Source organism: Heloderma suspectum, chromosome 5 (genome assembly GCF_057233095.1).
Source record: "Heloderma suspectum isolate Gila_16-S chromosome 5, 16-S_ref, whole genome shotgun sequence".
NCBI lineage: Eukaryota > Metazoa > Chordata > Lepidosauria > Squamata > Helodermatidae > Heloderma > Heloderma suspectum.
In genome coordinates this window covers 139,159,109-139,185,507 of record NC_139462.1, presented here as the reverse complement: position 1 = coordinate 139,185,507, position 26,399 = coordinate 139,159,109, and the positions used below count along the sequence as shown (strand labels likewise).

General features: G+C 41.2%; 1 protein-coding gene across 6 annotated transcripts in view; it reads left to right on the top strand.

Annotated features, from left to right (window-relative positions):
• Positions 1-23,811, top strand: part of ZDHHC11 (zDHHC palmitoyltransferase 11) — a 57,545-nt gene extending 33,734 nt beyond the window's left edge. For 4 of the 6 annotated variants that reach the window (XM_084857596.1, XM_084857599.1, XM_084857598.1 and 1 more), the window contains exons 6-9: positions 1,325-1,480; positions 11,848-11,969; positions 14,533-14,585; positions 16,714-23,811. In XM_084857596.1, coding sequence (XP_084713722.1) covers positions 1,325-1,480; positions 11,848-11,969; positions 14,533-14,585; positions 16,714-16,729 — 347 coding nt within the window. In that variant the 3' untranslated portion in view covers positions 16,730-23,811. Of the gene's footprint in view, positions 1-539; positions 1,481-2,078; positions 3,391-11,847; positions 11,970-14,532; positions 14,586-16,713 lie in introns of those variants that run through there. The other 2 variants (XM_084857601.1, XM_084857602.1) reach the window with 2 other exon arrangements.
• The last annotated feature ends 2,588 nt before the right edge of the window (positions 23,812-26,399 follow it).

Sequence of the window (26,399 nt, the reverse complement as noted above, 5' to 3'; positions counted from 1 at the left end):
TTAAAGACCTGGCTGTTCAGGTGGGCTTTTGGGGTGGGTTAGGGTTTTTTAGAGCAATATTGTTTTGTTACGTTGTTTTGTTCAGTTGATTATGTAAATTCATTGTATTTCATGTTGTTATTAGTATTGTATGCCGTCTAGAGTGGCGGCCAGATGGGCGGCTAATAAATCAAATAAATACATAAATAAACACTGGCTGGAGAAGCCTTTCCCAACCTGATGCCCTCCAGATGTGTTGGACTGCAGTTCCCATAATTCCCAGCCAGTGGCCATGCTGACTGGGAATTATGGGTGCTGCAGTCCAATACATTTGGAGGACACCAGGTTGGGGAAAGCTGTACTGGAGGGTCTTTGGCCTCATTCCACATTAGGGACTAATTAGTTGTTGCAATCACCACACAGCTGCCATAAAAAAAATTAGCACACTCTAGTTCCCCCTCTGCAATGTCTCTTACAGTTTATCATTTGGGGGATGGAGAGACACAGGGCTGCCAGTTTGGGGTAGCAGCCATTGATTTAATGTTCTGTTTGGCCCTCAGTGTCAGCCATTTACAACTTTGAGCAAAGCAAAAAACCAGTAGCCACCACAGAGGTAGGTATAAACTGTGTACTCATATCCCTGGTGATTGGGTGCCAAGAAGCTTTGGGGGCTGATAGGGTTGTACCCTCCAAGGCATGCTTACATGTATTTATTGTCCTCCACCCTGGCTTCTTGATATATGTCACATTATGAGATCCTGATCAGTAGTGCCTTCTGAGGGTATGAGGAAGAAATCTGTGATGGTTTCTTTGTTTTGCTACTTTGTTGTTTCTATTGGCTACTTACTGTTGAATGCTCCACTTGTATTAAATGTGAACGCTCACCTCCAGAACACTGGGACAATATGCTCATCTGTCACACATCCCCTCCCATTGAGGGTTTTAATGATGTGAGAGACTGGCCAAAAAAAAAAGTCTATGATTCTACCTTGGGTTGGGCATAGGTTTTTTAAGTTAAAACTAGGGTTTGGGTGTGAGGAGGACCTTTTAAACATGCATACAAGATTCGCATTAATGTAAAATTGTCAGTGATGTAACCTGTGCTGAAACGTATTTTAGATCTTAAAAGCTTTTCGTAATGCAAGGGTGATGTTGAGTGAAAAGTCAAGGTTTCTTGATTCAGTGATGTCTGGCTCTAGGGCTAAGATAGGCATTTAGAAAAGAGTTTTAACATTCTTCTCATATTATCAGAAAAAAAGAAAAGTCACTTATAATAATTTAAAAATCTAGTAGGTACTTGAAACCAGAATAAAAGACTTTTGTCCATTATTTTTTGCTCCAATAGATTTCAGTGGAAATGGTACTTGGCTGGTATTTCTTCCTATTGCTCCGATAGAGACGAAAGCAGCTGGACTCCTGGGTTTAGCAGCATTAACTGTGTTTTTGGGATCTGCTTCCTTCTTACTCCTTGGACATTTATTATTGTTTCATCTTTATCTCTGTGAGTAAAATGTTTCTGAAAAAGCATGGCTTCATTCAAAATGCTTTAGCTTTTGGGGAGGTGTTGTGTCCGCATGAAACTGCATTTTAGTGAAATTAAAAGCCTAAAGACAAATAGCCTCGTTAGTTCAAATCAACATGTGAAATACAGCCCCTATTCTATACTACTTCTTGGCTCTTATTGCCACTCTGGACTCTTTCCCCTTGCTTCTGGCCATCTTGCCCCTTAGCTCTCCTTCTTCTTGAGACTTCTTTTTACTCCTCAGCCTGCCCCACAAAGCTATTCCTGACTCTAATGTCCATATGAGTCTTTATTTCCAGCCAGATGGATGATTTTCCCTTGCCCCATAGAAGGTAGATGGTGAATGTTCTGACAGTTTTGTTGCTGGTGTTGAATGTTGGTGAACATTCCATGCCATTATACCAGCCTAGTCAGTCAGCGCTGAAACTTCATTGCCATGAACGTATACAATATAGATGCACAGTGATTTCTTTTACAACTACCAGCAGGTAGGGCCTCTATTTCATTTAAATTGAGTATTCTGGTTAATGGTATCCAGAGGAGGTTACTGACTTTTAATCAAATTCACTCTTGACAGCTCTGGGACCATTTGCTCAACTCCCACCAGTTCTACTGAGACTTGCTTCCTGTTCTTTATTTGTTTGTAAAAATATTTTGCATTGTATGTAAAATAAGTAATTTATTTATATCCCACTTTTCTACAACCAGGTATAGAGAGCAGCTTTACAGCATAGAAAAATGCAATAATCAGTACATATCAATAAAAAAATACATGTTATTTTTTAATAAAGTAAAAACAGCAATCTAAAAGACGGTAAAAAACACAACAGTGATTTTTAAAAATTAGTATGTTTCAAGAAATATGACCACAGTGTTGATTCCAGTATAAAATAAAACACGTCCTTTTATTTGCCAATTCACTTTTTTGTGACTCAGTTTTTCTGTGCATAGAATTTGTCAGTTTGTCAATTCCCGCCAAATCCAGGCACTTTAAAGTAGAAATTATTTAAAGAAAAAAAGTCTCATAGTAAAGCTAAACAAAGATTTTTCCAATAATGTGCCTGGACATATTTTTCTGATACCAATTCAGCAATATCCTTACAAAACTGAAAGCCAAAATCTGCTTTGAGCGCAGTTTTCTTGGTAGAAAGGTGGGATACAAATAAAATAAAATAAATAAATCTGTGAAATAATGCCAATTATCTGTGTCCAATAATCATGTGCCTCCTGATCTGCATTTCTATTTCTTCAAACCTTGAACCTGGCAAGTGTTAGTAACATCTAAAAATATATATTACATTGTGTCTCCTGTACAGATAAACTCAGTGAAGAAACTATTATGTTCTGGAAAATAGTGATCAATTTTTCTTCTATAATAGGCATTCCTAAATCCCTTTTCCTTTGTTTAATCTTTTGTCTAATATTTCTGCAACTATTTAGCATGGTATAAATCATTGTCAATAAACCTTTAGCATCGTCATGAAAAATATTTCCCCATGGAGCTAGTTTCCCAATTAAGAGAGAAGGACCAAGTTCAGTTAAAAGAAAAACATCGTATTTCAAATTATTGAAACCCAGGGGAAATCCATCCCCCTCCCTTTTGTACAGTCTCTCCCCTAGTCAAGATTGTACTATCTACGATCAGTCTCCACATTTAGACAAATTTATTTAATTCCTAATTTATAAAATCACCTAATGGACCTTCTGGGTTGAATATCTTAAGTTTTATTATTGATGTTCATGGACACTTAATTTCCATCTATACTGATCCCATATTTTCCAAAATGCTGTGGAATTAACTTTAACTCAAATGAATTTCCCCTACTTTTAAAAAATTCCATAGTAATTCATAGGTTTAGGGCGCAATCCCATGGGGATAGGTGTCTGCCTCTGTACTCAGAGGTGACCGCCTATCCAATGCAGGGCAGGAGAAGCACGGAGGGGATCTTTCCCTCTGCGCTTCTCCTGCCCTGCATTTGCGGCTGAACAGCTGATTTTGGCTGTCTAGCCGCGGAAAGGCAGAGTGGGGGAGGAGGCTGCCGGATGACACATAGGATGTGTCGTACCAGCATTTCCGCCTTCCCCACCCTGGAATACCCCTGGAACGCCCCATTTCGGCTGCTCCACGCTCCTCTTGCAAGCATGGAGCACAGGGCCATTCTGCGCTGCCTACAAGGCAGTGCGGAATGAGGGGGGAGGTCGGTTCCCGGAAAACCACATATCTTATGGCCGTTTAGCCGCTGACTAGCAGCCATAGGATTGCTCCCTTAAGGTGCAATCCTATGCATGCTTAGACAGAAAAAAGTCCTACAACTCCCATGCAGCTTTTTTCTGTCTAAATATGCATAGGATTACATCCGTAACTGCTGTATTTGATAGACATTAGTCTCATGATTTTGAGGTGACCATGAAGACAGCCATAATAACTGGGCAGTCTCATGATATGTCACCAGCACTTGACAGCACTCATGATATGTCACCAGCACTTGACAGACTTTCCATACCTATTCCTGACTACATAGGATAGGTGTGCATTCTAGGTCTTATGCCATCCCAGAAAAAGTTATCAAACATCTTTTGCTAGCTTTTCAGTTCTAAGTAATCTACTAGGAAAGGTAAGGATCTAAAGAGAAACAAATGTTTTGGAAGAACCAGCATTTTTATTGTTGATATTCTAGCAAGCCAAGGAAGATTCATTTTATCGGTCTCTAAATATCCTGCTGATTTTTAAATTAATTTTTGCTAATGTAGGAAGCTCTGATTGCAAATTAATTCTTAGATACCTGACTTCTTTATTAGATGAATTTATACCAAATTTAGGTACTATTTGTAATTTATCTTGACTTGATGCTTTAATTGTGATAAGTTCTGATTTTTGTCAATTTATTTTATAAGAAGACATGAAAGAATATTCTCTAATCTGAAACAAATAATGAAGTGAGAACTTGAGCTGTTCCTAGATCATTATATTGTCTTCACACAGAATAATCTTAATTTAATTTGTATCTTCTCGAGCTCCATGTATTTATGTTGAAGAATAAACTGCAACTTCTAGAGGTCCAAATAATTCAAATAACAGAGTAGAAAGAGGGCATCTCTACCTGATGCTAGGTCTCGGGACCGATGGCTTCAACGGCTTATTCACCAGTATTCAGGCGTACGGTACAGAACAGATAACTTTAATACAAGGATGTAGGATAATGATGATGATGTAGGAGTTTTCTGAAGTCAAGCACCATCAATAATATTGATAGATTTCCTTATTTGTTTTAAATGGTGTGCCCCTAATAAATCTTGCTTGATCAAGATTGACCTATTTCCTAATTACTTCATTTAGCCTATTTGGCAAAATACCAATTGTAATTTTATAATCTGCTTTTAAAAGTCATATTGGCCTATAACAATCTACCATTGCTGGTATTATAATGGGACCAGAATTGGTCTAAATGATCTTTGTAAAAAGAGACTGCTAATGGGTCAAGTTGCTGGCCTGGCTTAGCCCCTCTATAATAAGTACATATTTGGATGGAAGGCCTCTCCTGGAAGGAAAATGATTTGGCCAGGCCTTCTCTGGACATGTCCATTCTAAAGGATGGTTAGCAGCTCTTCTGCTACTTTTGTGAATGGAAAAAAGCAGGAAGATGAGTCAGCTAAGTTCCCCTCTTCCCCCTGCCCAAGGAATGTGCTAATTGAGTATCTGCAAAAGTGCAAGTAGCTTTTGGTAGCTGTAGCTAGGGAGAGACTCAGAGTGTCTCTACACCAGCCTAAAATCCTGCATTTCAAACAGGGCTTTCTGCTTGTGTTTTAAATGCAGGATCACAACGGACTCCCTTTACATGTGCTTCCTTTCCCCCTCCTTCTCCCCCTATCGGCGTCTTCCATTATCTTTCACTGATCTCGCTCCTCTTCTTGCCACTTTTCCTCTTTTCATGGAGGGAACTCAAGCGGAACACAAGTGGGGTAATTCGATAGCTCATTATCTGTGATCTATTTAAAAATGGAATAAAGGTCATTTAGTGCGGAAGATGCCCTGGAGGTTCACGGTGTCAATGAGCAATCTCAATAGCAGGATAAAAGCTCCGTGTGAAGGAGCCCTCAGGGCTGAACTAGATGCTACCTTAGATATGTAGTGTGCAGCTGATCCTCACCATTTTTTAACCTTGAGGTAAGCATGTGGGCCCTAATCCACATTGGGACTACTGCATGTGGGCAGGGGATGTTTAAACCTGCCCACCCGCCACATTTTTTCCTACATTGCCACACACACACACTGTGGGAGCTGAAAAACGAAACCTCCATTGGCATCAATGGAGGTGGCAAGTTTTAGCCCCATGGGGGAACAAATTTAGGGGGTGGGTGGGCAGATTTAAAACTCCCTACATGTGTATGGTAATCCAAGATACTTTGCTGTCTGCAGTAAATGCGCCCCCCCCCCCGAACTCAAGGTGCATAGGATCCAGGAAGGAAGGAAAACCATAGGGAAAAGAAAGGAAGGAGACCTTCCGTGTGCACAATTATTTTTTTTTAATGAGCCTAATGCCTTTTGCACAGAGGTCTTCCTCAGGGGCACTCTGAAATAGCAAATTTCAACCTGGTATCTGCACACTGTTGCAACTTCATTATGGGATAGTACCCACAGTCAGCCAAGTTAGTTTTGCAGTGGAGGCAGAAAATCCCACAAGCCCCTCTCCCCCTCCCTCACAGTGCAAATACAATAATGAATTAAATAATTTGCTGCTCCTTCATGACACCCAAGGCTAGCTGCCTGCGGCATCCGTCTCACTCTGTCTCATGACAGGGCTAACCCTGAACTTATTTATTTTAGCAACCTGCCTGTCTGGGATATTCCCCAATTTTTTACTCCGTCTCGATATTTCTGAATTATCTCTATGTTGTCTGTCTAAGGATTTCCCTTGTGGACATCTGGACCTTCTATAGGTCTGAAAAGACAGAAGACCCGGTTTCTCTGCAATTTGATGGGCCTCCTCTAGCTTTTGGACTATAATCCATTCTCCTTTAATAAGAAGCTTAAAATGAGTTCCACATTTGTATCTAATATTGTTTCTTGCAAGAAGAGAGGTTAAAAAATTAAATTCTCTTCTTTTTTTGCTGAGATGTCAGGATGAAGGTCAGCTAATATATCAATCTGATGTCCACATGTGGTCAGTTTTCACTCTGTCCAGTATCTAGAATTCACAGTTTCTTCTACATATAGACTAATACATTTTTCCGAAACATCCCTAGCTGTGGAGTAGAGGTAAATTTTGGAGTGTGGGTGTTCATCGTGACAGTCCCCGTAGCCGTGCTCCCAAGAAGAGTCCAAAAATGCAGGCAGCTGTGTTGATCCATATTAACAAACCAAGTCTAGCCATTTTTATCTACCAGGAGCAGGTATTTTATAAAGCTATTGGGTTTTAATGGCCCATTCAAGACTAGTCATCCCAAAACACTTTGCATTACAACATGAATAGCTCACAGTTACATATTGTTGCTGAGAAAATTCATCCCCACCCCCTCAGCTGCTGTGAGGATTGCATCTAAACTTAGAGGAAACAGAGAATTCTGGGGTGGGTGCGTGGGATTAGCATCCCTGCTAATCAAAAAGTGCCAGTGCTGTGTCCCTGCCAGCCCTAGTTCCACTACACCGCTGATAGGACCTTTTGATGTACATGAATGAGATGAGCCAGTTATATAAAAAGATTCTCTTTGTACCGTTCATAGTTTATTCATTTGTGAATATTTTGTAATATGTCCCCCCCCCCAAACCACTAAATTACTTCTCTCCTTTCCTTCTGGAATTCGTTTAAATTTAAGGTTGTTTTTCCTAAGCTGATATATTATTTCCTCCAACTCTACTTCTAGTTCTTACTACAGCTTTAGTTTCTTTTAATACATTCCTGTTTTCATGATGTCACTGTTCTAATTAAACAAGCTTTGTTTGTATGTTTTTAATCCAACATTTCTTCCATTATCTCAACTGATTTCTCAATTGTAACTGCTTTTTCAAAGTCAGTACTTACTTTTTTTTTTCCAGATTTCTTATCTTTTTCTCTAATCTCTTCTCAAGGTCTGTCAATAATTTACCTAGTTTCTTGTATTTATCTGACAACCACGTATCTAATCTTTTCTCTTTTTCATCCTGTGTTTGAGATGTATCTCCTCAACGAGCTTTAATTCTCTTGGGAAAGTATTTTGAACTCTAGCTAGACCAGGGGTCTCCAACCTTCTTGGACCGGCGGGCACATTTAGAAAACTGAAATACTGTCCTGGGCTTCACCACAAAATGGCTGCCATTAGGATTTGCCTAGTCACAAATAACTAGTAACTTCTTCATAAAAGTGAATTCAAGGCAGAGGTTGGGTTTGATCCCCAAATATCAAATGACATAATTGACCCCACATACCACAACACAACACCCATTTTAGAGTGCTTCCAGATGGTAGGGTCCTAGCACTAGCAATCAGAATTTAATGTATTTTTTGCAAAAGAAGATGGACAAAGTGGTTGGAAAACTGTTTATATTGCTCTATTGTATTTAAGGTTTTGATCCATGAATGAGACAGGGCAATGGCACGATAAAAGGCTAGGGCTTCTCCACACCAGGCGTTTTATCCTGTAACTTACTGGGGCTTCAGCTTCCAGATTATTTGCAGGATTAAGGTCAGCTCCTTACAGGGGCTGACATGGGCTTTTTTTCAGGACATCCTTTGTCTGCGAGTTCTACATGTTTCAGCCACTAGATGGTGCTGTGATATAGCAGAACCACACAATTTCACAGGGCCTTTAAAGCACAGTGACATTTATTACTGCATTATCCCCAATCTTTTAAAAACTGGGATAAAGGTTAGAAAGCGTAGGAGACACTGTGGAAGTTGACATTGTGTGAAGGACCTGCAAACTTCAATGACTGTCCATTCATGAGCAATAAAAGTCTCATGTAGAAATGTGCCTAGTCTGGAAGCACTCCCACACAACGAAAACTGAGAAGGCTAACTATTGAGATGAGTAACTTGCCTAAGAAACTGGGTACATGGCAGAGATTGGATCTGAGCCCAAGACACATATTTGCCCTTCTAAAACAAAACAAAATGCCCATTTCACAGAAGGGAAACTGGTGATGCTGAAAGAAACCCTCTTCCCCATGAACACATACCGTTGCTGGCAAAACTACCCCCACACCACCCAAACACACACATACCACTGGCAAAACCACCCTCACCCTTCCACCCCCCCCAAACTAATCCCACCCTTCCCAAACACACATACCTTCCCAAATACAGACACACAGAGTTTCTTGAATTTAGGTCCCATTGAAAACCATGAGACAAGCTAGTCATGACTTAAATTAACTCCTGTTGATTTCAGTGGGAACTAAGCTCAACAGTCTGGATCCAACCCAATTTTTAAAAATATTATGAATAAATGTCAGACAACATATAGGATTTATCCAGAACCACCCATCTTAGTATTTAAACTTTTTTTAAAAAAATCTTCATCAAAATAAATGCCTAATTAAAAAATATTAGCACCATCTGGAGCTTACCAAAAATTATTCAGTGCTTACTCCACTAACAGCACAATCCTGTTCATATCTATTCAGAAGTAAGTGCCACTGAAGTCAGTATTTGCTCCCAGAAAAGTGTTTACAGGAGTGCAGCCTCCATTTTCTTCAAGACACGTTCATAAACAAACCTGACAGATGGCTGTCCAGCTTCATTTTGAATGCCTCCGGTGTGGGAGAGCCCATCACCTCCCTGGGTAATTGGTTCCATTGTCATATTGCTCTAACAGTCAGGAAGTTTTTCCTGATGTTCAGCCGGAATCTGGCTTCCTGTAACTTCAGCCCATGATTCCATGTCCTGCACTGTGGGAGGATTGAGAATAGATCCTGGCCTTCCTCTCTGTGACAGCCTTTCAAGTACTTGAAGAGCGCTATCCTATATCCCCTCAGTCTTCTCTTCTCAAGGCTAAACATGCCCAGTTCTTTCAGTCTCTCCTCATAGTGCTTTGTTTCCAATCCCGATCATCTTCATTACCCTGCTCTGAACCCTCTCCAGTTGTCTGTATCCTTCTTCAAGTGTGGTGCCCAGAACTGGACACAGTACTCAAGATAAGGCCTAACCAGTGCTGAGTAGAGGAGAACTAGTACTTCACAGGATTTGGAAGCTATACTTCTATTAATGTAGCTCAAAATGGCATTTGCCTTTTTTGCAGCCACATCACGTTGTTGGCTCATATTCAGCTTGTGATCTACAACAAATACCTTTATATAAATACCTTTAACAATATTTTATAACTCCACTATTGATCCAATTGAATTAACCTAATCCTTTCATTTTGGCAAGTCCTTGCAATAAATAATTCATCGGGAAATCTGGACATTTTAATAGTGAAATAGCTCTAGCAAGTGGGACTTGCAATGAATTGTTGCAGTGTGGGGTGCTGCTGTTCAGGATTCTAGCTACTCCATTCCCCCTGGGTTTCCTCTCTCATTTCTCCCAACCAGTCAGTCAGCATTCTGCGGCCACTGAGCATACTCAGTCCTCCTTGAGCTGTTTCCGGGATTGCCTCCCTTAGGGTTTCCACCGCTAAAGAATGTTTGTACTTTTGCAAACATCAGGGTTTTCCCAAACCTGCTGATACTTCCCTCTTGTGTTTTGCCTACGTACGCAATGGCACTCTCAGCTGAACATTGGAAATAAAGAGAATGATCAATTGTTGTTAAAAAATGTATCATTGTGGTGGATCTTCAGAGAAGATTAAGATTTGATACAACAAAAAATATAAATGGGAGAGAAGTATATATGGAATATAACACAGTTCAAAAGAGGCTACTTAAAGGTAAAGTGTGTTTTGAGACAATAGTTAATTTAGAGCACAATCCTATGCATGTTTAAACAGAGAAAAGATGTACAACTCCCAGCATTCCCCAGCTGGGAATACTGGGAGTTGTGTCTTTTCTCTGTCTAAACATGCATAGAATTGTGCCCTTAATGTCTTTTAACACTGTTCATTCCAGTGTGGGGTGGGGGAGGAACAAAGGATTCAGTCTGCAGGTTAATATGTTACTAGTATCATTGAAGAGGATTAGTAGGATGTTGAATCAGGAAAGCAGAAGATACAACTTGCAGATCATTACTTACCAACTCATTTGCTTCAGAAAGAAACCAAGAAGATACTTTTCCCTCACTGTTGCTGTTGTTTGCCAAAGCAGCAAGACCCTTGGGCTGTGCCCCTCTGGTGCCTCCGTGCCCCAGCACTTGCAAAGGAGTGAAATAGGCAGTGTCGAGCCCTGGCCCACCTCGGGAAATGGCTCAGGGCAAAAGCACCAACCATCGCCTCTCATTTGGAGAGATGAAGTTGTCTTCCTGCAGGGGCTGGGAAGAGGGAACAAGCATCCACAGAGGGGCTGGGGGTCAATGCTGAGGATCCTCCACCCCTCTCACCTCTCTGTAGAGAAGCCAGTTCCCAGCATGGTTGACCACTGTGTGAATGGAATGCTGGACTAGATGGACACTTGGTCTGGTCCAGCAGGGCTCTTCTTATGTTCTTAACATGCCATTATACCCTAGTGTAACTAAGAAACAGAGCCCAGGATAGGGCAGTGCAGATGAAAATGGAGTGTTATGCAGACAGAAGCAGACTGCTTCTGCAGACAGAAGCACATCCCCAGGGTCAGTGACCATTTTTAGTCCCCATCCTAATGGTGCATGCCCTTTTCTCATATAAGGGAATGGTTGCCATCCATCCCAAGGCAGGAGGGCGGAAGAAGTAAACTCCTCAACTCCTTATGCTGAGTGACCAGACCCTCCTTGACAAGTACTTGCAGGGGGAGCCCCTCTTCACTCCTGTCATTACCATGGCTGTCATTACCATGGCTGTCATCACCATGGCTGTCATCACCATGGCTGTTTGGCTGTTTTGAATATGAATGACATACTATAGAAATTCACACCACAAATTACTAATTCAGATTGCATGTGAGGATAATGTGCATGCTTACTTAATTTAATGTTGCTTATTTAAGCTGCAGAGCTTCAGTAACGTATAGCTTTTAAAACTGAGAGCCAGTGTAGTGTAGTGGTGAGAGTGACGGACTGGGAGACGGGAGATCCGGGTTCTAGTCCCCACTTGGCCATGGAAGCTCACTGGGTGACTTTGGGCCAGTCACAGACTCTCAGCCCAACCTACCTCACAGGGTTGTTGTTGTGAGGATACAACGGTGAGGAGGAGGATAATGTAAGCCGCCTTGAGTTTTTTGCGAGAGGGAGAAAGGCGGGGTATAAATGCAATAAATAAATAAATAAATAAAACTAAAAGAGTACAAATAAGTTCTGTGTATGCAGTGGGTAAGAAGATGAACACATATGAATACACGACTCGACATCGAACAAAGCAGTTTCCTTCATCTCGGGAAATGAGCACGGAGACAACATCAGAGACGGCTTGCAGAATGGAACCTTTACAGGTAAGATCCTGCTGTCATCTTCTGTCCTCCTGAGAGTTCTCCCTCTTTGTCACATACAATTTCTAGCATAATAGAATCTCACAGATCAAAATACTTAGTAGATCACAGTTGCTCAGTAAGAAACTCTGCCTTTGGTAGAAACTCTATAAAAGGGCAAATTGGCCAGGATCCCAACAGCTTAAATTCCATCGAAATAAATGGGATTTAGGTAGCCAAACAGTGCACTGGATTGTGCCTAGGTAGATTTTACTCAGCAGTAAGTACCAATTGGGCTAATTCCCAGGTAAGTCTTGAAAAGATTATAGGCTAAGGGCGCAATCCTATGCAGCTTTAGACAGAAAAAAGTCCTACAACTCCCAGCGTTCCCCAGCCAGCTGCTGGCTGGGGAATGCTGGAATTGTAGGATTTTTTTCCTGTCTAAACTTTCATAGGATTGTGCCCTAAAACTGCTTTCCCTGCCATATGCCAAGTTTGCTCTTGAAACAGTAGTTTCACAAGCAGTTTGTAATATAGTAAGGGATGGAAGTCAGTTGTTTAAGGGCCAAAAAACATCAAAAATTCCCACTGGGCTAGTATAAACTCCTTGTGTGAGCCTAAGCAGCTCTTTAGATCCCAGCTGTTGTTACTTACTTTTCAGCTGATATGCAAAGTTTGGTTGTCAGGTCTGTCCTTAAAATAAAAAAAAGTTTTGATTCTACTATTTTTGTTCTCCTGTAAAATGCTAGTTTGGTCCTATCATAAGTTCATCATCATGCCCAAATTCAAGCTGAAGGGCTATACTACATTAGTCTGATCCTGATAAATTTTTTTTTTTACTTAGAGTTATCTTTGAATGTAATGGAAGTTCGGACTTAGAAGCTTTCCAGGCAAGGGTTTGGAGTTGGCTTCCTGCCTCACCCCAGCAGAGAGATATCGAGAAACCTCAATCCACTCCTTATGTTTTGGCAATTGTGGGCACTCATTAAGACAGCACATTTGTGTTGAATTCTAAAGCTTCCATGTCCTTAGACTTTAGAAGACCAACCTACAGCCTCAACAAGGGGTGATGGTAGAGAGTGAGGGTGCTTCCAGACAAGAGGGCACCTAGCGGTACCAATGAGAAAGCATTGTGCAGCTTATTCTGTCTTCCTTAACAGGTTTTTTTTTTTTTATAAGAAAAAAGATGTAAGAAATGGTGGGAAAACACGGGAGGGTTACAAACAGATGATGACGCCATCTGGAGCCCTAAAAAAATTACATGAAATCCATAAATTTCTGAGTTTGCTATGTGATTTGCGCATCATTGGTTTAGTGAATAGGAGAAATTGCTTACATTTCAAACACATGCATAGTTGATGTGTCAATCTGGGAAAATACCCATGAAATACGCAAAAAAATTCATGCACCCCTCCCCCATGCTTACAATCCGATACAAGCACAAGAGCTTTGAGGTGGAAATCGGAGAATCTTGATGAGCTCAAGTGTTGCCGATTCACACATCCCTATTACAGATGCTGCTATGTTTGTTTAAATATCTCATTCAGGAGTGTAACACTTAAAAAATATCAAAAATGGCAGTAGCAATTTTTTTTTAAATGCAGCATTAAGGTTAGATGCCAGGTGGAAAAGCGCCGTTTCTATCCTCAGTGGCTTTCTGCATTGTATTAATGAAGGTACAGAAGTCTCATAACTGTAATAAAACTGGGAACCATCTTGAAAATAAGATAGATACATTTTAGATAAAATTTATGCAACTTTTTTTTGGTGGGGTGGGGTTTTTTAAAAGAACTAGCCTTTTAAAGCATCTTAGGAATGCTAAATGGGACTGTACAAAGGATGTGACTGGGGAAGTCTGGGCTAGAGAATCCTCTGTTTCATATCACAAATGCAGAGTTAAGCCTATCATGCTGATCACTGAGTGTAGTAGAAACAAATCACTTTTGCATCATGTACTTCTTAATTTAAAAAACCCCAAATGATATTCTTTGGAGCCAAACTAGATATGCTTTAATACACATTGTAGATTAGTTCCAAAATCCATATCAGGGCAATCAGGCCTCTATTAGGCCAACCAAAATGTCACAAAATAGAGTGCAAGCTTTCAAGTTCTTCAGAATTCTTCATCAAGCTAGATGGTAAACAAGGCAAGGAGCGGGGGAGGTGGAAAAAGCTGGCTGATGCTGAAGCCATGGAGTCTTCACTTGCCTTAAGATGGAATGTGGCAGGAGGTAGCAGACATTCAAATTAGGCTCTAGTAGTTGTAGGGTAGGAGGTTCAGATCAAGACCACAGTACCATGGTCCCAACTGAAATCTCCCTGATACCCTCCAGGACTGCTGTTTGCCCCAGAAGGCAAAATACACAGGTACTCATATGATGCTTGTATATTTTGCCCTTCATGACAAATAGCAATTGGGCATGAGTTTATTCTTTTCAGAGTTCTCCTGCATAACATCTAGTTTGGCCCTTAATCTTTAGAAGGAGCATTCCCAACTCTTTAATTCAAGCTTACAATGAAACCAATACAGATGCTGCTTTTGAGATTGGGGAGCAACTCTGTCACCGTTTTGTGTTCTCATTTTTAGGAAGTAGCTCAAGTAAGAATACCAGATGATGTCAAACCCTCCTCTATATCAGGGTAAGTTAACAAATGCATGGCTATCATTTTATTATTTGCTGTGTTCAAGGAGCAAGTGAAAATGATTGCAGCAAAGAAGAACCTATCAATCAATCAATCAATCAATCAGTCAATCAGATTTTAGTTACTTGGTGTTAGCCACAAAAACACAAACATCAGATTCAGAGAATCATAGTAATAAAACTTACCACACATTTCCATACAGCTATTTTTCATTCAGTATCCTTCTGACATTGGATTGCATCTGTTCTAACTAAAATCCTCTCAAGTTTTAATTGCCCAGTAGTCAAAGGAACCATATTATACATGATTGATGGTTGTTGACCATTGCATAAATAATCCAGCTTCTAAAGACAGCTGAGAGCCATTTTTGCTGGACACTGCTGCAAACAGAGTCAGGATCCTATGCATTCCCAACAGCAAACATGAAAGGAAAACAGCATCACTTCAGACAAGACACAATGTAGCAACATTATCCTACCTGCACCCATGGCAACATGCCACGGAAGCAGCAGTCCTGGCTGTTTTAAGGTTGCTGGGGGGAGGGGCAGGCTAAAGCCTCCCCCCGCCCCCAGCGATCAGAATTGGATCGCTGCTTCCCCACCACCATTCAGAGTCCTCCATTCGTTCTTCAACCACTTTGTAGCCTGGTTTGTGTAGGCTTGCTTTGTATACCTATATAGAAAGTTTTACCCCCTGGTAAAGTGCCTGTTGAGTCCAAAGCCAAATTCAATACATTGAAGTGACATGGTTTAACCGGCAGGGTAATGCAGGGGGGGGAAGCATTGGTAAACTGTTACCAAAGGCCTTGAGCTAAGCACAACCATTTAAAACTTTTTGGGGTAACTTTTTAGCTAGTTACCTCCCTTGCCTTCTTTCTCCAAGTCTCCTTGCCTCTGTTTATTATTTTCTTCAGCATAGTCAGGGTCTAAAGAGCAGCTGTTTTTTAAGCCTCTCCATTGTGATGCCATTTTTAAACTAAATTGTGTTGGCTGCGGGATCCCTAATAACGGGTAAGCCTTCACGATCTCCCTGTCCTTGCCATAAGTACCGGTTGTGTCAGAATCACAGTTGCATATATCATCCCTTGGCTCTTTCTGGACAACTTGGTACTGAAGAGTACTTAGGCGGCTTGAGGTTTTTTATTTATAACTGAAAACTGGGAAAGCTGAGGGTAGCCTGAACTCGTAGCACTTTTCCAACTCTCTGTGAATAACTAGGAAATGAAGTCCATTGGGCTCCCTTTACCCTACAGCCAGATAAATGTAACCTCTTATGCTGCATTTCCTTTCCTTTCTTCTACTAAACCCCATGACCCACCATCATCACCAGCACCCAAGCTCCCTTGCCCATATAGCTTTCCCAGTCCCCTGCCTTGCCATTTCCATAGTGCCTCTTTCCATAGTGTCCTTATTTAGAAAAAGCTAATTCCCCAAATTTTTCATCTTCCATTATATTAGAACTAGTATACTGGTCCATGTGCTAGGGGCTTCATGCACTAACCAAGACATTTTTCTTTTTTGTAAGGCATGTGTATAGGTTAAGGATAAAATCTGTGAAGATAAAGTCTAATTTTGGATTTGAATGGTTGTTTGAGTTAATTTCTCCACTTTGTTGAAACATGGTACATAGGTCTGCTGTGTGCGTGCTACAACTCTGGTAAAGGTCCCTTTATCTGCACATTTGTTGTTACATGTTTAAACGTGCGAGTTCGCATAGGTGTGTGAACAAGGATGTTCACATAACTCTCATCATCCCCTACTGGCTGGGGATGGTGAGAGTTGTAGTCTGCTGCCAGTAGGGGATGATGAGAGTTACAGCCCAACACATTTGAAGGGCACCATATTGGGGAAGGCCTCACTGGAGATATGGGGTAAGTAAATAGTTTAAGATTATATAAATTTGTTATTAGTATTGTACGCCGCCTAGAGCAGCTGAGTACCCGGCCAGATGGGCAGCTAATCAATCAATCAATCAATCAAATAAATAAATGCAGGGGTAATGTTCACTATTGATCTGAAAACTGGCTCTTTTACATTGTAGAATACACTGAGACACTTATCTCTTTTTTTAAAAAGGGGGTATCTGCAGGAAGTAACTTAGACAAGACTTTTAATTTGTTCCCTAGAACATTTGCCGACTAACTGCGGTTAATCAGGAAAAGCATCGGGAATGGCTAACTTCTCCAGAGATGATCTCACCTGTGTAACATTTCCAAAAGAAATTTGCTATAGACAGTACTGGTTTCATTAACATAATATGACCATTAGCCGCATCTGATCAAGCATTCTGAAAGGAAAAAATGGAAAACCAGTTGCTGCTCTGTACAGTCTCCCAGTTGAATAGACACTGGACGCTGAGATTGCAAGAAAGGACTCTCCTGTCTTTATCCAAACTAGCATGCTCCTTTCACCCGTAAGAGGGAGCTATTCATATGGAAGGCTGAGCACAGTCAAAAGGTCCCATGTAAATAACACATTCGAGTCTGACAATGCCAGAAGTTGCACTTCGAGACTCGGTCTGACAGCACTGATTTGGATACTGAAGTTCTACATTATGTGATAATTAAGGGCTTTGATGTCCTTTTCACCAACTGGCAATGCATATCTGAAGACTAGCTGATACCAACTAATTAACTGATTACAAGTTTCTTGGAGGAGGACAAGAGGGTGAGGGTAGGCAGGGGGTGTGCATATATCATTCTAATGACTTGGGGGCCACACTGATATCCCTGCAACAGAGGTGCATCTAGCTCTGTCCCTATTTACTTGGAACGACTGCTTCTTCCGCCGGTTGTAGTTCAGCTGGAGTGTCAGCAGATATCCATGGGTCAATAGGAGCCGTTCACAAGTTCTTCCTTGTACAGAACTAGTAATGGCTACTTTTGTGAAAGGAGCCCGGGGCTAAGGAAGTGTCTTCCTAGGAAGTCTCTCCCTGTCGTGGAGAGACTATCAAATGGGTAGCAAAATACGTAGCAGAGGATCACAGGATATGAAAGATGGCAATATGGGGAATTATTTAAGGCTTGCTGGTAAGAGTATCCAGTCTTAGACTGGGTTCAGATGACACATTGTGGCCGATCATGAGTTATACAACCCATGGGGCCACAGCACTTGTGGTGCCAGGTTACATATGCGGCTCTCAGTTGGGGTTTGGTGTGTCATGCAAACCCAGTGAGTGTGGGTTATGCAAGGGTTAAACAACCTAAAACAGACCGTGGGTAATGGGAGGGTTGTTTAACCCTCACATAACCCACACTTGCAGGTACATGCCGCAGCCACACCTTGGGTTAAATAACTCATGTGTGAGCAGCCCTTTAGAGTCAAAAGTGTCCTCCAAATGACATAATGCTAAGAAGAACTGAATAAGTTAAAGACTGTTTTTCCCAGCATACGTTTGTATCAAGAGTCCCTACAAAATGTTCTCCTTACTAACCTGTCAGTTAGAAAGTACTTCCCTTAAGTTAGTCTCTACTCTGCAAACCAGTTTTTGGAAGAAAATGGATTTTGTAATTGGTCCTTTTAAAAATTACAATTTCTTATAAATAAATTCTATGTTTCCATGGCTTCTACAGAAACATTTTAATGAACTCCTCCAAACAAAATGTTGGAGTCTGTCTATCCTAATTTTATATATAAGATCACGCCTCATTCATTTGAAATTTACAGAAAAGGGTACGTCTGATTTGCACTTTACATAGGAGAGGGATTCACACTTTAAACAGGGAAGTTCTCTAGATATTAATGTATGTGTGGTGATGGGGAAATATTCTTGAAGAAAATGTACTCATTTTGTAATCATTCTTTTCATATAAATTATTGAAAATAATAAAATTATTTTTAAAAACATTGTCTTACAAATATGGGAAGGAACGTTATTTATGAAATTTGGGCAGTGTATATGACAATTATATATCATAGAGAGCCTAACACAAAGCTGCTTCATCCCAGGGGCAAGGGAGAAAAGGCTAATATCACTCTTACATTAAAAGAAGCACAACAACTTAATTGTACAAATACATGATGAGGAATAACTAAGCAGCAGTGCTTCCAATATGTGTTGTTAAGGCCTGTTCTGTATATTATACAACCAGAAAACTGGGCTTGCCACCACCAAGGCGCCACAGCCAATACCAGGTCTATAATGAATTTAGCTATATGATGCACATGTGTTTTTAACTTCTGTGTATTGCATTCACATACTTTTAGATGTACATTTACAAAATGTGCGTGCGCATATGAAAAATGCAGTCATGTTAATTATTAAAAAGTTAAAGAAATGGCTAATTTTTAACTTTAACTAGTTAAAATGTTAAGCTGTCAACTTGTAACTTTAATCAGTTTAAAAAGTTACCTTTAGCTTTTTTAAAGCATAAATTAAACATTAAAATAAAAATAATAATCAAATTTTCCCAGAGTTTTCCCTGACACAGCCACTCTCTAGGACACTATATGGAATAGATTTTCTGTATTGAAACTCTAGAACATCTTCTGCTAGAGACAGAGTAGTGTGCCTTCCTAAGAAATATGGACTGGGTTCACACAACACGACAACCCATCATGAGTGACAAGCCACAGTGGGCTGTTGTGCTGTGTGAATCCTGACTGATTCCTGTAAGGTGGCTTGTGCATGGGCAACAAGCCACCCTAACAACTCATGGATTGTTTTAGGGGTTGCTGAACTTACGATGGGTTGGTGTGTCATCCGAACCCAGCACTGCCAAACCATCATGGGTTGCAGGCATTAGGCAGCAAGCAACTTGGCAAGAGCGGCAGAAAACCCTGCTGCTCTTGTCAAGCGCTCTCACTCGTGACCAACTGACATCCTCTAATGGTGGATGTAGATCACAGAGATCTACATGCAACCCCCTTTTTGGTCCCCTTCCGATTAACTGTGGCAGCCTTTGACAGCTCCTTTGACAGCTGTCAAACATAGCCTGGCTAAGGCAAAAGGGTGTGAAAAAGGGGGTAGTTTGTACTTTGCTATGAAAATGTCATGCTGAGGGCTCAGGCAAGTGTTTAACTTTTAGCTTAATTTTAAAGGCTTCTAATGTTTAACCAGTTATATTTTTCATTAATTTTTCCCATGACTGGAAAAATGTAATGTGTGAGGTGCCCTTCAAGCCTGTCAAATTTGACTCTGTGTGTGTGTGTGCGCGTGTGTGCGCGTGAGGGGGGGAGGGGTCAAGGACTCTAGGATCTCTACTTCCTACACCCCACATACCCGCAAAGCCCCAGCTCCTCTATTTCCCTTTTGTCTCTTCCAATTCACCACCTGGAGTCAAAGAGTAATAACTAGGTAAATACCATGCTTCCCCCACATACAGTAGCACATCATTGCTCTTGCAATTGCCATGTGGCATGTAGGCATGTGAGGGTCATGGGTGCCTACTGTATGTTCCCTGAGACATTTATTGATGATTCATCATCTGCCTCCAGTTGCCCACACTAACTTTGAACTTTTTTTCTAGCTTCCCCTACCACTCTAACTAAAAATTCCTCATTGGTTCTGCACTCCTGCCTCTGTGCAATCCCATCAGGGTTTTTAAAAAGATATTTTCAGTGAACACTTAAAAGCACAGCCACCCTTGCCATCACTGTACCTGGCCACCCGGATGAAAAGAGGAAAATGGGAAGACAGCACTAAACCACGGATGAGCACATCAGACATGAGAGCAAAGCCAATCCTGTTATTTTCAAAAATTATGTCTGCAAATATGATAACCCAATATCCTTTGTCTCAGTTGTTACCAAGGAGTTGGGTCCCTCTGCCGTTTTCAGAGTATTCATTACACATCTTTGTTGTAAGATACCCACTTTCTGAGAGGGCTATTCAAACTGCGGGTTCAAATTAGCCGAGGCAGGGAAGCTGGCATTTGTATTGTCCTGAGCTCTAACCGAATTAAATGAGGGGCAACTCTAAGTGTGATGCAAACAATGTGGACTCAGGATTTGGCTTCTAGGCCTGAGGTTACCCACTCTGCTGTAACTGATACCACAATAAATATACACATTTCACTTAAGCCAGGGTGGGCAACATTTTTAGCCCTGAAGGCCACATGTGGCTTTAGGTGATGGGTTGGGAACTGCATGCATGCCTGCATTCACACACACGTATACACACGCAGACATGGCATGGGATTGCTGAGGGAGGACGAGACCAAATGAGCATCTGTGTGTGTGTGAATGTGTGACTGGGGACATGCGTTAACATGATGGCATTAGGGCTATTTCCAATGGCTCTTTTGACCTGAAAAAGTGTGATTAGACACCAAGATTACATTCCTAGGTTACCAGAAGGAGAGTTACATACCAAGACAGTGTAAACGTGGCCATTTCTCAAGATGGCAGCCTCTCATGTTCTGTCTAGTAAGTGGGGATGCTTACCCAAGTTTTTTCTGTTCTTTCATAACATTCTCTATGATGCAGGTGATTAACTGATTCACTTTTGACATTGCTGTGGGGGTCTATGGCAGAGTAGAACTACTACAGATGTTCCTCTAGACTACAGAAATGGATTAAAAGAAATTAATGGGGCCAGTGATGAACTAGGAAAATCAGGCTGCTATCCTTGCAGCTTGCAAAAAAATGGCACCAACCTACTTAAATACATGAAATAGCAGCTTAAGTTATTCCCTTCAAAAATCTTGCATGACTTCCTTTTTGGAGTGGGTGAGGGGAGGCTGATAAGCATGGAGATGAGAATTCCTCTCATTTTAAAAGTATTTTCATGGCTCAACAAAACTAAACAGAATATTTTCTTTTTTAATCTTAATCGCCCTGTAGGTTTTCCATTGTTAGCATGACTCTGCAAAAAAAAAAAAAACACCTTTGAAACAACAGCTGAAGTAATTTCCTGCAAAGGAAAGACCACTTCTTATTTCCATTCTTGCCAACCTTAAATGTAAACCTAAACCAATGGCAAAATCCAGGCTTTAAATTCTAACTTGTTTTACTGCCTTTGGGCATGATTAGGGTTGTCAAATGACCAGACAAGAACCAAGCCTGGCGTGTTCTCAGGGCTGGCCCTACCATTAGGCAGAGTGAGACAGTCTTTTCAGGCAGCAGATGCTGGGAGGTGACAGCATGGCACTGGAGGAGAGAGCTGTGGTTCATGCGGCCTGCCCTGTGCCTCCTAAGCTAGCCTGCTGCATTCAGGTGTGGTGGAGGATGCTGTCCCAGTGCTAGTGTTGAAGAAAGATTAAACTGCCAGTCCAGTAAGCTTGTTTACCTGGAAAGGGAGGGGGCACCATGTTGCCCTTCACCTCAGGCAGCAAAATGTCTCGAGGCAGCCCTGCCTGCTCCTGTACCTCTAAGAACCACTTGATCTGCAGTTTTCACAGCACGGAGATAAGCACGGTCACCTGCTAATTAAGCTGCTTTGGGCACAGAACTAGGTCAGGGGCCAGTAAAATCAATGTTGGACACACGAAGGATGCTTGACACATTTTGGTATGATTGTAATTGTGTTACTAATTTTATTGCTGACAGCCAAAGGCCACCGCAATGGTTGCAATTGTAGGGAACTGTTCACAGGTATTCTTAAAATAATTATTTTTTGGTTTAAAAATTGGTGATGTAATGATAATTTAAAAAAAAATAGAGGCAGAAAAGAATAACTATCAACTGATTAAGTAGCTGCCTTTTACAGTGGCATCCTATGCATATCTACTCAAGAGTAAGTCCTATTAGATGCAGTGGGACTTACTTCCAGGGACATTTAGCAGGGATGTTGACTGTCTTTCAGCTGGAGGGCCAAATTCAATTTAGGAAAAGCTCTTGGGAGCTGAATTCCAGTGGTGGGTGGGGTGAAAGACTTTCTAAATGCCAGGGTATTGTAGCTTACTTCTTACTGCCAGTAATGAAGCCTTGGGAGAGGCATTTCAACCATTTTGAATGTTTTAAAAAGGCACAAAAGACAGAAAACCACCAATCCATCTGTGGTCAGGGGAAAGGGGGCGTGGTTATCTGAGGACCCCCAGAGGGCCGAATTTGGACCCTGGGCCTCAGGTTCCCCCTTCTCTGAGGCATAGGATTGTAGCCCTAATCCATTAATCACTTAAATTCACATTCACAAACTTCCAAAATTTCAGTACAGATGATTTTTGGGGATACTGAAGGAAGAAACTTACTTTTGGTTTAATAAACCAAAGCTACAGCTCATTGTGAGGAGAGAACTCTGTTCTAGATATTCTCTTTCTTCCATTATTTTCCACTGCAAAACATGCAAAACCAAGCATTTATATGGGACTCTCCACTGTCTAAAGCACTTTCATGTCCATTACCTTATTGTAGAACTATCCATTTAAATCAGCTTTCACTGATGAATCAACTAAATAATAACAATTTGCAGTTATGTGGGGCTTTCCACTGTTCAAACCACTTCCATGTTAATTATCTTACTGTAATCCTTAAAATAGCACTGCCAAGTAGCAATTTCTGTTTTTACTGCAAAGCGGCAATTTAGTAGCCATGTTAGTCTGTTGCAGGAAAAACGGTCTTATGGTATGTTAAAGGCCACAAAAATATTATGTCGTAAGCTTTCATGGAGTGCAGTCCACTTCATCAGATGCACAAAGTGTTATTTTGAGTCACAAGTGTGTGCATGTGAGTATGCATGTGTGTGTATGAATCAAGGCCATGCTGGGCTCTGGGGCTAGCAGTCTGTAGTGGCCCCCTACTCTGCCCCTACTACTGAACTCACACTCAGTCGTGCCTGCATACACACAGTCAGAGAACACTATTTTAGATGTAACTACAAGGCAAAACAATTTGTTTGCTACATATTTTAGCAAATGAGAAGCCCTTTTAATTTGCCCACATGTGAGAGCAGTTGGGTGAGTGACCACATGTGAGAGGGTCTTCTTTGCAGTGGCCCCACACCTTTGGAACAAGTTGCCTTCGGTGGTCCAACATGCACCGTCACTGCAGGTTTTTAAGAAAGCCTTGAAAACATTATTTTACCCTGGCCTTCTCATGATATGACTGCTGTTGTTGCTATTGTTGCTGCTACTGGTTTTATTGTCAGCTTTTATTGTTTTTATTGCTATTTTATTGTTTATGGTTTTATTGCTTTTAATATTTTAACTGTTTTTATGTATTTTATTGCTGTGAGATGCCTTGGGAAGGCTTCTGCCCTGAAAGGCGGCCAAGAATTTTTTTTAAATAGATAAAATAAATAAGATCACCTTTCCTGGAAGCAAATCACTAATACCTTGTCCATGGTAGTGAATGCAAGTACAAACACAAACTTCACCGTTTATAGCAAAATACAGCAGATAGATGCAGGAAACATAAATGCATAAATAAATTCTTCCACAAACACACACTCACTCAAGAGAGAAACACAGACTGACTCATTTGCCTCATTCAGACATGACAGCCAAACAAGAACAGGACACACACCTGCAGGCACACAGAGCTAGTGCTAGCCCATGACATTTTGCTGCTTGAGGAGGACCAGTAAATTCTCTGGTCCTCCTCAGATGCTTTGACTCAGGTTCCTGCATTGAGCAGGGGGTTGGACTCGATGGTCCTATAGGCCCCTTCCAACCCTACTATTCTACGATTCCCCATTCGTCACTAAATAACTTTGGGCCAATCTTTCTTCACATGGAGCTTTTATCCTGTGATTGAGATTGCTTCCTCACAGAAGTTTGCGGGCTCTATACATGAAGCCATGTCCCTCCAGGATGTCTCCGGCATGAAATACTCTTTGTTCCGTTTTTAAATAGATCGCAGATAATGAGCTATCAAATTACCCCATTGTGTTCCGCTTGAGTTCCCTCCATGAAAAGAGGAAAAGCAGCAAGAAGAGGAGCGAGAGCAATGAAATATAATGGAAGACTCAGATACAGGGAGAAGGAGGCGGAAAGGGGAGAGGGGAAAGGAAGCAGTAAAAAAGGGAGTCGTCATGATCCTGCATTTAAAATGGAAGCAGAAAGCCCGGTTTTAAATGCAGGATTTTAGGGTGGTGTAGAGATGCCCCCAATCTCAGCCTAATGTACTTCACATGATTGCTGCAAGGATAAAAATGGGGAGACCTTTAGCTCCTGCTGGAACATAAATGTAATCAAATAAAGTACAAATAGATATATTAGAAAAACATAACTGACTTATGCTACATTATTAACAGTCCAAATAAGCCTCGCTAGCATTAAAATAATTTGAAAAACTTCCTCTTGCTTCTCACATGCCTCACCCATATGCCTCCATTGTCTGCATGATCAACTCAAAGAAATTTTATTAACAGTGCAAACCTGTTCATCTCTACTATGAAGTACCACTATGTACAATGAAGTTTACTCCCAGGTAAGCGTATATCGGACTGTAGCCTTACAGCACAATCCTGTGCATGTCTACTTAGAATAAAGTCCCAATGTTTTCAGTAAGACTTACGCTCTGGTAAATCTGCTTGGAATTGCAGGCAACGGCTGCAGTCCTATATCCACTTACCTGGAAGTGAGCCCTACTGAACTCAATGGGACTTACTTCTGGGTAGACATGTATAGGATTGCACTATAAATCTCTTCCTTCTGGATACTTGTAGGGCACAGAAAGAACTCAGTCGATAAACTTGGGCAAGGATCATCTTTTTGGCAGGGCAAACAACGGCAACTTCAGCTTCGTTAGCAGTCACAATCAACTCTCCAAAGCCCATCCATTCAGCATTCAACAAGTGTCATTGGCTTTTGCACAACTGGCTCGTCCTTTCTGAAAAGGATTATGCTTGGTTATTTTTAGGGCTTCAGCTTTTAATCAGTAAATCAACCAACTAAGGCTTTTGTTTTAGGGCCAAACTAGATGTGACAGGACAGCCCTGTTTATATATAAAGAAGGATGGGGTGTCTCCTAGCCTTTCTATGAAAAGGAGCGTACCAGGGAACGGAGTAAACCACCCCACCCCCCACTTTAACTTGCAGCAATCCACTGCTTTAAGCATCCCCACCCCTCTCCCCAGCCCAGTTCCAATACCGAAAGTGAGCCAGACAGAACATTGCTTAGAGCCAATGACCTGGTTCCCATGTAATGACAACCCAGAGTATAGGTAGTACGGGTTGAGTGTGGGTTGTTGCTGAATTGTGGGTTGTCGTTATGTGCAAACTCTACGCTATGGTTTAACTATGGGTTGTTAACTATGAAGAACCTAGAGTTCACAACCCGATGACAAACCATGGGTTCTCTTTCCCGGTTTTTCATGGTTAACAACCTATAGTTAAACCATAGTGCAAGGTTTGCATGTAATGACAACCCACGATTCAACAACAACCCATCCTCAACCCATACTCTGGGTTGTCATTACATACAACCAGGTCAATTACTCTTGAATGTAGTATTTTATTTCTTAACCACCCTTGCCATGTCCTCATCCACCTCCATTGTCCTTACTAAGAAAAGAGTCATTCTATACTTCCCCTGCCCTGCCATCCCCAGATTGCCATTTTTCTATTAAAGAGACATTTTACGGAAGAAAGGCCTTTCTTATTATCAGCCATTTTTTAGACAGACACACACACACACACACACACACACACATACACCCTGTTTAATCATCTACAAAGTCTTGCAAAGATCCAGGGGCAAGCACAGTTACCCTGGCAGGGCTCTGGTGACTGGTGCTTCATCATTTGCACAGAATTCTCCCTTGCACGTACTTGTAGGGTGGCCACCTGTGAATTGCTGAAGAAGAGGACATCCATCACCAAAGAAGAGGAAAAGTGGACAGTGGTTTACATAATATTTGCATATGCTAATTTATATGTATTGATGTAAATTTAGAAATAATTCTTATAATTTAAAGAGAAATACAGTACAT